General features: G+C 39.8%; 1 protein-coding gene across 1 annotated transcript in view; it reads right to left on the bottom strand.

Moving 5' to 3' along the window:
* LOC126390465 (hemicentin-2-like) overlaps positions 1-12,185 on the bottom strand; it is a 93,045-nt gene that overhangs the window by 8,682 nt on the left and 72,178 nt on the right. Inside the window, exons 15-22 of the mRNA XM_050044784.1 lie at positions 11,885-12,010; positions 10,917-10,987; positions 8,716-8,786; positions 8,281-8,619; positions 4,205-4,474; positions 1,308-1,541; positions 654-735; positions 517-571 (exon numbers count right to left, since the gene is read on the bottom strand). Of these exons, the coding sequence (XP_049900741.1) occupies positions 517-571; positions 654-735; positions 1,308-1,541; positions 4,205-4,474; positions 8,281-8,619; positions 8,716-8,786; positions 10,917-10,987; positions 11,885-12,010 (1,248 nt within the window). The remainder of the gene's footprint in view (positions 1-516; positions 572-653; positions 736-1,307; positions 1,542-4,204; positions 4,475-8,280; positions 8,620-8,715; positions 8,787-10,916; positions 10,988-11,884; positions 12,011-12,185) is intronic.

Here is a 12,185-nt window from a genome sequence, read left to right on the forward strand (position 1 = left end):
GTCTGTGCTGCAGCGTCTGAGACGTTCTCATACGATGAGAACTGATGGAGAGAGACCACAAAATGAGGCTCAGTGGATGTCACTGATGAAACTTACATAGATTAAGAGTTTATCAGGATCATTTACTTACATTTAAAATGAAAATATTGGCTGAAATTGTGTTTTGGCCAAATATATTACTTGTTTCTACTCAGCAAGTTGCTTTAAACATGAATTCACTTCACATCTTCACTTTTCAGAGCATTTATGAGCCAAGTTATTATATCTGTGATACAGAGGAAGTTTTCTGTCTCGCAAATTTGCAAATTCAAGGACAGCGAAAGAATGACCCGCCCTACATTCCCTATGATCAGCTCATACTCGTTGCCTTTGTTGGCTTGAATTGGTTAGGTTTAGGTGAGAGAGGTGGGATTGGTTAGGGTTAGGGTAAGAATGTCAGGGTAAGCCAATCAGAGGCAGAGTGAGGCTGGTCATTTCTTCGCTATCCTAGGATTCGCAAATTTGACCCTCTCTCACCTCTACCTCTACAGGTCCATGCGGTTCAGTGGTGAAGCTCAGAGTTTTCTTCTTCCTGGATCCAGTCAACAACAAATACAGAAGGTTCGAACAAAATAAAGAGCAGTGACTGAACTGATGGATTTTTATTGTCTTACCTCGTCCACAGACTCAGGAGAAGCAGAAGAGTCAGCACCAAGACCACCAGAGTCAACCTGATGATATTCATTACTGAATGATCTAGAAATATACACAGATATGTTACAATGTACAACTTTATAATAGGATTATATTGTTAAATCATTTTGCCTGGTGACCCTGTCTGTTAGTCAGTCAGTCAGTGTCATCCACCTCTGACATGATGGAGGCTTCTCCCTAAACACAGCTACAGAAAAGCAGTCTGGAAATCTGTCAGAAGTTCAAGAGACTGGAAATTCCAATTCATATCAGAGAACTAAACACTAACACGTTTTCCAGCTTTTAAAATGCATCTCCATGCCCTGTTCCTTTTTAACTGCGTGCCCTGTTTGTAAGTTTTGTATTGTTGAAGTTTAGGTAGCCTTGTATAACATCTTGACCAAGGGACTGCAAATAAAAAATAGCCGCGTGGCTAATTCTGGCATTTCTACAACATGTGTATTTATTAATTTGTACCGTCCCTTCTTAAATAAAAAAAACTGAAACTAGAATGCGGACAGGGAATTTCACTTTCTCTGCACCAGTTATAGGTTGCTACATATTAACATGTGAATCAGGTCTGGTGCAGTAAACAGGTGTGTGTGTGTGTTTGCAGGTGAATGTGGATAACTTACCTGCCACAACAGTCAGATGTAAGGTGGAGTTATGACGTCCTCTTGTGTTCTGGGCTTCACAGTAATAATTCCCACTGTGTTCAGCTGTGACGTTAGAGATGGTGAAGATCTGTCCTGATGCTTTTGGTGAGTCTTCATTCTCCTTGTACCAGGTATATTTAGCTGCTGGGTTAGCATCACTGCTACAGGTCAGAGTCACTGAACTGCCCTCCACTATCTCAGCAGAGGGATTCACTGACACAGAGACACGCCATGAATGATCTGAAAAAGATTAACGAAAATGACGATAGATTTCTTTCATGTTTAATGTTGTGTTTTGAAGCATCTGAAACTCTATTGATAAACAGAGTTGGGTATATCATGTCTAGGAGGCAGGCTTGATAACAGCACAGAGGCTTGAGGTGATTTTCTGGATTCCTGGAGGTTTAAATCATCTGGGCCCAGCTGTTCAGACATAATGTGATTGGATCTCAGCTATTGGGCAGGATCAAATGTTATAAATGGTTGCTCTGAAGAAAAAAGGATTCTGAAACCTCGATCGTGTAATCCAGTCTTGCTTTTGATCTGGATCAGTGTCCTTTCTAAAATGAGCAGTGGTGAAAGTTACTATATTCTGTTTTGATCAAGGAGTTAATAAGCAGACATTGTTAGCTGGCTAGTTGAACAGTTGTCTAATGTTACTTCCACATTAATTATATTATATGGGGACATCTCCAGAGGTCTTAACCAAGGACAATAAGACAAATCCATGTTTGACAAATGTGAGTTTTTACAATTCCTTATGATGATGAATTATGAATGAATGAATGATAATAGTTTATTTCGGTCCAGTTGCATGGCAAGACACATTTCCAAAATTAATAGATACATTTTACAATGGCCAAAAAGGTGTAGGCTGAAGCCAAAGTTTATTGTGCCTACCCTTTTTATATTTCAGTTAAATGTCAAAACGAAAAACAATTTCAACAACAAAACATGACATAACAGAAAACAACATGTAGTTAGACATGACAAATCAAGAGAATAAAACAAAATTGAAAATCCAAAAGTACATTTACACATTTTTTCTTTCATATTGTTTATTGTTGTAGCTTTCCTTTGTTAACATATGACTTATGGTAATGATAATAATGATTTATGTTTGTCTATAACTTTGGATTTATACATTTTTTAAATTGACAGACTGATTTGCATATTTTTAGTTCACTGTCCAGGCTGTTTCACAGAGACACCCCTTTAACAGATATACATCTACTTTCTCAAGTTCTTGTCTTGGTATTTTTGAACATACATATACCTCTTAGATTATATCGACTCTCTCTAGGCCCAAAACACATTATAGTTAATGTGCTTAAGTCAATGAGATCTTGTAGTTTTAAAGTGTGTAAATTAATAAACAGTAGATTTGTTGGTTCATAGTAGTCTTTTTGATGTACAATTCTTATGGCCTTTTTCTGTAACAGGAAAATTGGATGTATTTTAGTTTTATGTGTGTTCCCCCACACAGTAATTAATGTATGGAAGCACGAGGGAGCAATACTAAATATAGAGAGCGTTTCTGTTTAAAAACATTTTTCATTTATGGCAATAACTTTTGATAATTTTGTTTGCAAGATATTTATGTGTCGTTTCCAGTTGAGTTTACTATCAGTTATGATGCTCAAAAATTTGTTTTCATACACACATTCGAATTCAACATTATTGACCTTGATTTTGAACGGTGTATTAATTCTTCTATCGCCAAAGACGAATTTATTTTGTTTTACTTAGATTCAATGACAGTTTATTAGTATAAAACTTTTTTTTAGTGTTTTTAATTCATGTTCTACTGTATTCAGGAGCAGTTCTAGATCTGTTCCCGAATAGTAGAGGCTGGTGTCATCAGCAAACAGGACAAATTTCAGATGTCTCGGCACATCACAAATATCGTTAATGTATAAAATAAACAGTTTAGGGCCCAGCACAGAACCTTGAGGAACTCCATGTGTAACCTTTTTCAAGCCAGAATCCACCCTGTCAGAAATTCAGCTCACGTAAGCCAAACACACACTCCTCTACTGAGCGTCCAGCAGTGATTACAGCCTAAATATCGGGATTCTAATTAACTGGAGACAAAACGGCATTTTCTACTACACGTAGATCACAATGTATGTATGTGTATATGTCTAAGGTCTTGCACTAACAAACTAACCCTAAACAACGGTATAAAGTTTCCTGACTGTCAAGTGGTTGGGTCAAGGATCCAACTAAAAGGCCAAAGTTACAGTGGCCGGACATCTTCATATACCGTGTGGAAAAACCAAGCATCTGTATGAAAGAATAACTCAAGGCATATAAATCTCCCGATGCATGCAACTTTGTACTTTGCCGTCATGTCCAGGATGTTGAATATTGAGATTTGTCAATTGATTTTTGATTAATACGGACAGACATGCTGCTGAGTCAGTGACAAGGACATAAAAAGAAACAAAAATTATTTAAAGTTACAATGTAAAATACCTCAGTTTCAGTCTCTTTGACAGCACCTACGATGCTAAGTGGCGATTGCAGTGTGTTTGATGGCAGACTGCCCTATAATGTGCAGCACCAGTTATCCAGATTTGGTAATGTTGAAGTGAAAGTGTCTGGACCGCTGTGATTCAATCCAATTTGTATTTGAAAAAACAGCAGAAAAGAAAAAATGAATGATCTAATCCTGGATAGCAAAACATAGGATTTCCAAGTTCTCATCATTCTGACCCAGGTTAAATTTTTTTGACAACTGGGCCCTGGGCCTTGAAAACCTGTGCAGAGATCAGGGACACAATTGTAAATAAAATAATCTTTTCATCATCAACTTTAGCTTTAAAATGGTATTAGTTGCATGATGCTTTTTAAATAAACTGGATTTTACTCACATTGCACATCAATAGCGATGGATTCAGATGTCCTCCTCCCCAGCTCGTTCTCAGCTGTACAGTAATACTCTCCAGAGTCAGAGGACTGGATGGAGCTGAAGACAAGCTGTGGTTCTTTACTGAGAGGATGAAGGTTGGGGTTTCCATTCTTCTTGTACCAGGTATAGTTAGCTGCTGGGTTAGCATCACTGCTACAGGTCAGAGTCACTGAACTGCCCTCCACTATCTCAGCAGAGGGACTCACTGACACAGAGGGAACACTCAGGGCACCTGGAGGAGAAAACAGAAATACATTGAACATTTATTTTCAAGATTAGTTCTCACAGTGTAACACATCTTAAATGGACAACAGTTCATACAAACTTTGTCCCTGGACCCTCACTCAGATAAGGAAGAACTCCCCCCAAAAAACTTTAATGTGGAAAAAATTAAAGAAGCACCATAGGAGGGATTCCTCTCCCTGGATGGACAGACGTGCAATAGATTTGTGTTCTGAATGACCTAACATGATCAAGTAACGGTAGATGATTCAGTTATCAAACATTACACGTAGAATGTCAATATATTTTATTTCATTTTCAATTAAACCAGTGTGAACAGGCGGATGAGGATGTACACATGCTTTCTAGAGATACGCTGTAAACCCCAATTCGCACACTCAAATTAAATTTTCGTTTGGACACAGCGTGCACTCAAAACTTTTACTTTAGTACAATACGGTGACATAAATGTTCTGAGTACATGAGATACAAAATAAATGTGTCACATGACCCTTGTATGACAGGAATTTTAAGTTTAAGTTTATTTACTTTATTAAGTTTATTTACTTTATTAATCCCCCTGAGGGGAAATTTAATGTTTTCACTCTTGCTTGTCAATTACACACAGGTCTCAAAGACACACACATGCACAAACAGGACCTATACATGCACAAAATGGAGAGATGTCAGAGTGAGGGGGCTGCCCTTTGGTCAGGCGCCCCGAGCGGTTGGGGGGTTCAGTGCCTTGCTCAAGGGCACCTCGGCAGTGGCCAGGAGGTGAACTGGCACCTCTCCAGCCACCAGTCCACACTCCATATTTAGTCCGGACGGGGACTCGAACAGGCGACCCTCCGGTTCCCAACCCAAGTCCCTATGGACTGAGCCACTGCCGCCCCACATGTCAGCTTATGTCAGCTTAACATAAATTTCTTCTTTTGTTTGTTTGATAGTGTTGTGTTGTTTGCGAACGAATCGTTCAAAAGAACGAATCTGTTGAGTGAACGTACTGAACTGAATCACTTCCAGAACTGATTCGTTCATTCCTCAGTTCAGTTGAGCTCAGCAGCTAGCATGCAGGCCGGGAGTGGAACTGCCGATTCGGTCCATGCAAACGATGAATCACTCTCGAGGCAGCCAGGGTGCAGGGAGGGACTACCTACTGCATGACGAATCACTCAGTGAACAAATCACTCGGTGAATGACGTAACCCCAATCCCTAAGTGATTCAAATCATTTCTTCTCAACGATACACTTTCATAGGGACTGTTTTCTCCAAGCTAATGGCTAATGTAGCCAGGAGTCAAGCCACATGAACACAATCACGCACCCATTGTTTTAACAGACTTAGTTTCCAGACAAACAAACTTAAAACGTTAGGCTGGCCAGTCATGAGACTCACCAGTGCAGGGCAGACGCAGCAGCAGCTCAGCCGTGTGTCAGTTCAGTGAGTCGGACTACACAGTACACAGTCAGGGCTCCTCCTGCAAAGCACTGAACGATTCGATGAACGAATCTTTTGAACGAATCTTTTTAATGAACTGATTCTAGTGATTCAGTAACATCTAAAGAACTGCTTTGCCCATCACTATTGTTTGAGTATTTAATTCTGTGTCACATTTTTCTTTTTGTTTTTATTTCACTGCTCAATAAAAATATTTTGTTTCTTTTTTGCATGAATAAGACAAAGACATGAATTCGGAACCAGGAAGTGCTTTTTATTTAGTATAGCTTTAGGTTAGACACTCTAACATTCTCACAGGTGGGAGGTCACTAAATGTGTTTAACACTTAACTCATGGTGCAAAATGTTACCATGACCACCTTTTACCGCAACATTATCTGTGACCTATTAGAGCCATTGTGAAATACATAAACATTAATCACTGCATAATGGGTAACGTGAGTGATTTTTCTTTGGCTTATAACTTTATGTCTCACGGCATGCTGGGAAACTCCACCCGTTTAGCCCCAACATGCCACAATGTGTTAAGCACACAATGATAGTGTTGTTTATTGGCCTTAATCTTTTTGTGTTAAGTCATCAAGTTTTGAGTTAATCTGACTAAAATGTATGAAGCCAATGTTGCCTAATTAGTTTGTCAGTCTCACAAGGGATGAGTTTTTGTGTCAAGTAAACATAAAGGTTTTATATCATTTTGACAATCCTGGGCATTTGTGTAGACTTCACATTCAAATTTTGTGAGCATGGATTAAGGTTTACAGTGTACGTGCCCTGAGGCAGGACATCATCCATTGTGAAGCTGCGGCTCAGAAGTAGAGTGGGTCGTTCACAAATCGGAAGATCAGCGGTTCAATCCCCGGCTCCTCCAATCTGCATGTCAAAGTATCCTTGAGCAAGATACTGAACCCCAAATTGCTCCTGATGATGCTTCCATCTGTGTGTGAGTGTGTTTAAAAACTGAGTAGCAGGTGGCACCTTGTATGGTAGCCTCAGCCACCAGTGTGTGAATGTGTGTGTGTGAATGGGTGAATGTGGCTCATGGTGTAAAAAGTGCTCTGAGTGGTCAGATGACGAGAAAGGCGCTATACAAATGTAGGTCCATTTACCATTTAAGGTGAACAGGAATGTTTTTGGACCTGAGACCTTTAATGCAGTTTATTGACCAGGACAAGAGGAGAAATATAAATTCTCACAGCCTGTGCTTTTCTTGCCAAGTTTCCTCTCTGCTCACTCTGTGGTCAGGTTGCTGCTGAGTTAAGTGTGAAAACCACAAAGAAACCCAGTGCACGGAGGTGGAGGAAACTGTTCAAAGCAGTTATGGTTTAAATATAAGTTAGTCGATGACTGCTGTCAGCACGGAGCATGAAAGTACCACACTGAGGTCAGAGTATAAAAGAAATTAGCAGGGTTTGGTGCAGATGTATAATGATATAAGAGAAGTTTGGACGGTATAACTTGATTTCACCGTGAGACCAATATCCCTCCAAACAACCTCACTGTGGTAAAAGTAGCTATAGAGACTAATCGAAACTAATCGTCGGCCACATGAGCTGATGCTTCTTTGGCTTTAGAACAGATTAAACAGGGCAATATGTTTTCACAGGGTGTGTTAAATCTTTGAGGCCTGTTTGTAGCTAGAGTGCATAAATGTAAATTACATCTTTTACTGATTGTTTAGCTTTGAATATAGTTGAAAGGGATTAGCTCTGAAGATACATTTTGGACTTGAAATGGACTCATACTCAACAGTGTAACATATTTTAAATGTACAACAGGATAAGAGGAGAAATATTAATGAGTAGAGTAAGTGCTTTTCTCTTCCTCTCTGCTCACTCTGTGGTCAGGCTGCTGCTGAGTTAGGTGTGAAAACTAAAAATAACTGCAGAGCACTGAGGCAGAGGAAACTTAACAGCAGGTAAAATAAAAGCCAATGATTGCTATCCCCTTGGTGCAGATGAATGATGATACCATAGGAGTTGAGACAGTACAATGTGACCTCACGGTGAGACCAATATCCCTCCAAAACACTTCACCATGATGAAAGTAGCTGCAGATGGAAACTAATCATGGGCCATATGAGTTGTCGCCTCTGCAACCAGGGTCAGCTTTAGAACAGATTAAACAGGGCAATATGTTCTCACAGGCTGAGTTAAATCTTTGAAGACTGTTTTCTGTTTGTAACTAGAATGTATAAATGTAAATGACAACTGTTACTCATTGTTTAGCTTTAAAATGAGTTGAAAGAAATGTGTGTTAAAGATAAATTCCTAGCTGAAAACAGTCATCTCTCTGTGACAAATATTGTAGATGTGAAAAAAAGTGATTCAGTGGTCACCCACGGTTAGAGGCTCTCACCTGTGACTTTAAGGCTGGTTTGGCTGGTGGCATAACCGCTGTCTGTCATCACCATACATGTATAAACTCCCTCGTGTTCTACAGCAGTGTTAGTGATGAGCAGAGATACGTTCATGTTCCCGCCATTCCAGGACGGCTCAGCAAACATATAGCCCGGCTGCAGTTCAGTTTGCTCTCTGTGAAAAACCAGTAAGGGTCTCTCATCTCCCACCTTCCTCCAAGTGACCAGTATGATTGTTACATCTGCTATGCCTTGTGTGGATTTGACAACACACTCCAGCAGTGACTGCTGGCCAATCACTCCCACATTTTCAGCCACGCATTGTAGTCTAATAAAAGCTGTAGAAGAAAATATTTTGTTATTAATTGATGAGAAGTTTCATCAGCAGCAAACAGCATTTTGTACTTTAATTCTCAGATTACGGAAGACCTTACCTTCATTTCCTTTGCTGATAGAGAGAGCAGTGAAAATAAAGAGAACACCGAATGAGGCTGTGTTCATTTCCCTGAAAGGACAAAACAAACAATTCTTCATGTGAGGATCAGATAAAATGTAACAAACACAAACATGTTTTAATTCACAGTGGATCTCTGACTGAGAATTAAAGTGCAGTGTGCAAAAGAAATACATTTCCTTTGTCTTTTGATTAATAATATGCACAATAAGTCAAGTCCCAGTAAATACCTACAGTACAATAAAGTTCGGTTGTTCTCCAAACTATAATCTTCAAACAACAGAATGAGATTTCAAACCTGTTTCGCTGACAACAACCCACCGACACGAAAAACAACAGCATTCAAGACGAGAAAAGATGAACAGACAGACGGTTCATCTCTATGTGCACTACAGGATGTCACACAGTCTGCAGGTGTAGGTTGGCAAGTGTTTTTTCTCTGATCGCACTGCGGTCATATCGCTTCTGTTTGTTGAAATATGCTGAACACTGAGAAACGCACATATCCGTTCATGTTAACCAAACATGTGCACGTAATACCAGTGGTGTAGGGGTAGATGAAAAGGGTAGGGTAGGTTACAGAGGTAAAATGGGCATACTCTCTGTTGTTTTAGCTGATGAGATGAGATCATTTTTTTATTTGTCCCACAGCGGGGAAATTTGCAATTTTACAGCAGCAGAGGGATAGTGCACACAAGAAGCATCGGTAGAAAATACAGAGCAAATGTATAAGTACATAAAATAAGTAGACTGTACAAAAACAAGCGCAGTATAATAAGCAAACAATATAAAAACACAAAGCAATATAATGAAGAAGCATGAAAAAGAAGCAGAATATTATAAGAGACAGACTGATTTTACATTACTGACCAATGCAGTAACAACTAAAAGCAAAACATAATAATAAGGTGGGTATAGCCCATATACCTGCGTGTACAGTCCACTGCACTGTGTAACACACATAATCAAGTGGACTGGTAGGATCTGGACACATGATGGTGACACAAGAAACACCGTAAGAAACCTCGGAGTAATATTTGATCAAGATTTGTCTTTTAATTCTCATTTAAAACAAACTTCACAGACTGCGATTTTTCATCTGCGTAATACTGCGAAAATTAGGCCTATCCTGACCCGAAAAGATGCAGAAAAATTGGTCCACGCNATCATCTTCCTGTTACGGTCCGGGAGGCAGACACCGTCTCCACATTTAAGACTAGACTTAAGACTTTCCTCTTTGATAAAGCTTATAGTTAGGGCTGGCTCAGGCTTGCCCTGTACCAGCCCCTAGTTAGGCTGACTTAGGCCTAGTCTGCCGGAGGACCCCCTCATGTCCTGTTACTGCATCTTGTTAACTTGGCCACACTGCATGTCACTAACTCGGCTTCTTCTCCGGAGCCTTTGTGCTCCACTGTCTCTCAGGTTAACTCGTATTGCAGCGGTGCCTGGATAGCGTGACGTGTGTGGTTGTGCTGCTGCCGTGGTCCTGCCAGATGCCTCCTGCTGCTGCTGCTGTCATCATTAGTCACACTTCTACTGTTATTATACACATATGATTATTGTCACACATGTATACTATCAGATATTAATACATACTTTCAACATATTGTACCACAGTAGCCAGAATTCTAATTATAATATTATTACTTTCATTAACGTTGTTGTAGGCTACTGTCATTACCGTCTGTCCTGCATCTCTCTCTCTCTCTCTCTCTCTCTCTCTCTCTCTCTTTCTGTCTCATTGTGTCATACAGATTACTGTTAATTTATTATGCTGATCTGTTCTGTACGACATCTATTGCACGTCTGTCCGTCCTGGAAGAGGGATCCCTCCTCAGTTGCTCTTTCTGGGGTTTCTACCGTTTTTTCCCCCGTTAAAGGGTTTTTTTGGGGAGTTTTTCCTGATCAGCTGTGAGGGTCCAAAGGACAGAGGGATGTCGTATGCTGTAAAACCCTGTGAGGCAAATTGTGATTTGTGATATTGGGCTTTATAAATAAAATTGGTTGACTGATAATAATGTTGAATAGAGGAAGTGGGTTTAATGAAAAAAATTGGCTTGTTAAGGTGGTTCAGTTGGATAAACTGTGTGCAGAGAAGATCTACATTTAAAATGGGTTAAAAACACTAGAAATCAGTCATGTATGAGAGAAAATGTCCTTTTGTAATTTGGGTGAACTGACCCTTTAAAGCAGACAGTGGAGGGAGCACTCAGAGTGATGAAGCCTGAATGTGTCACACTGAAGCTTCCCCACTAGAGGACAGTGAAACATCACAGATACTGAATCAGCACCCTGAAACAACACTTTACCATCCATCACTGGTTGATGACTCAAATTTAAATTCACTCCTGGTTCTTTATTTTCACATTTCTTAAGTGATAAGCCATATGCATTATAAGTCTTTTACCCAGAACATTTAATTTACTGAGCATTAGAGGTCCAGATGACGTTCAGGAAGTGTCAGCAGTTCACATTGGTTTTGTTATAATGTAAAAGCAACAAACTCTTATTTTAACTCTACTTTTATATTGTTCCGCAACATCTGCACAATCAGCCACTGGATGTCTATAATCGCCTTTTGATTCACTCCAACTTCAGTCACATAACCATATGTTAGTACTTAACTCAGACAAAACCAAATGGATGCTGCTCACCAAGGCTACTCATTTTGAATCTCTCAATATTCACATCCATCCACACAGAGAGGGTCGAACAGTATGAATATCTTGGTATCTGGCTGGATGACAATCTTAATTTTAAGCAGCATATTGAAATTCTGACTGCCAAATTGAGGACAACACTTGGCATTCTGTACAGCAATAAGAACGATTGTCCTTTTGTACAGAGAATTGTAGAATCTGTATTTTTGTGTGTTTTTGATTATGGGAATGTTATATATGGAGAAGCTGCTGCCTCTACACTAAAATCACCAGATGTTGTACCACTCAGCCCTAAGGTTCATTACAGGTGATTGTTACAGCACCCATCACTGCCACCTTCAGGCAAAGGCTGGCTGGCCACATTTGGCTGTGAGACGGGAACAACAATTTCTAAAGCTTTGATGGAAATGCTTCCACCCAATCAATCAAACACTTGGAAAATGTAACAGCTAGCAAAGTGTGCAGCTGCTGGGCTTCTTTTTGATTTTAATGTATGAAAATCAAAACTGTACATGGAGTAAAATGTGATGCTTTAAACGATATTTCCACACTGATATTTCCATGTCGTACTACTTTGTTTCCATCAGGTGAGTCCCGCCTCTGGTTCAACTGCATCTGAAGACAATCACATAAAACTTGTGTAAAGTTATGGTTGGAACTGTGACTATAAATCTGAAGTGGGCCTGTTTTATTTGATGCAGGAGGCTCTAACCTGACTGGACTTCACACCAGGTCTTCCTGCTCCTCTGTGTCTTCTGTCTGAGCTGCAGCGTCTGAGACGTTCTCATAC

This window comes from Epinephelus moara, chromosome 5, assembly GCF_006386435.1.
Source record: "Epinephelus moara isolate mb chromosome 5, YSFRI_EMoa_1.0, whole genome shotgun sequence".
Taxonomy (NCBI): Eukaryota; Metazoa; Chordata; class Actinopteri; order Perciformes; family Serranidae; genus Epinephelus; species Epinephelus moara.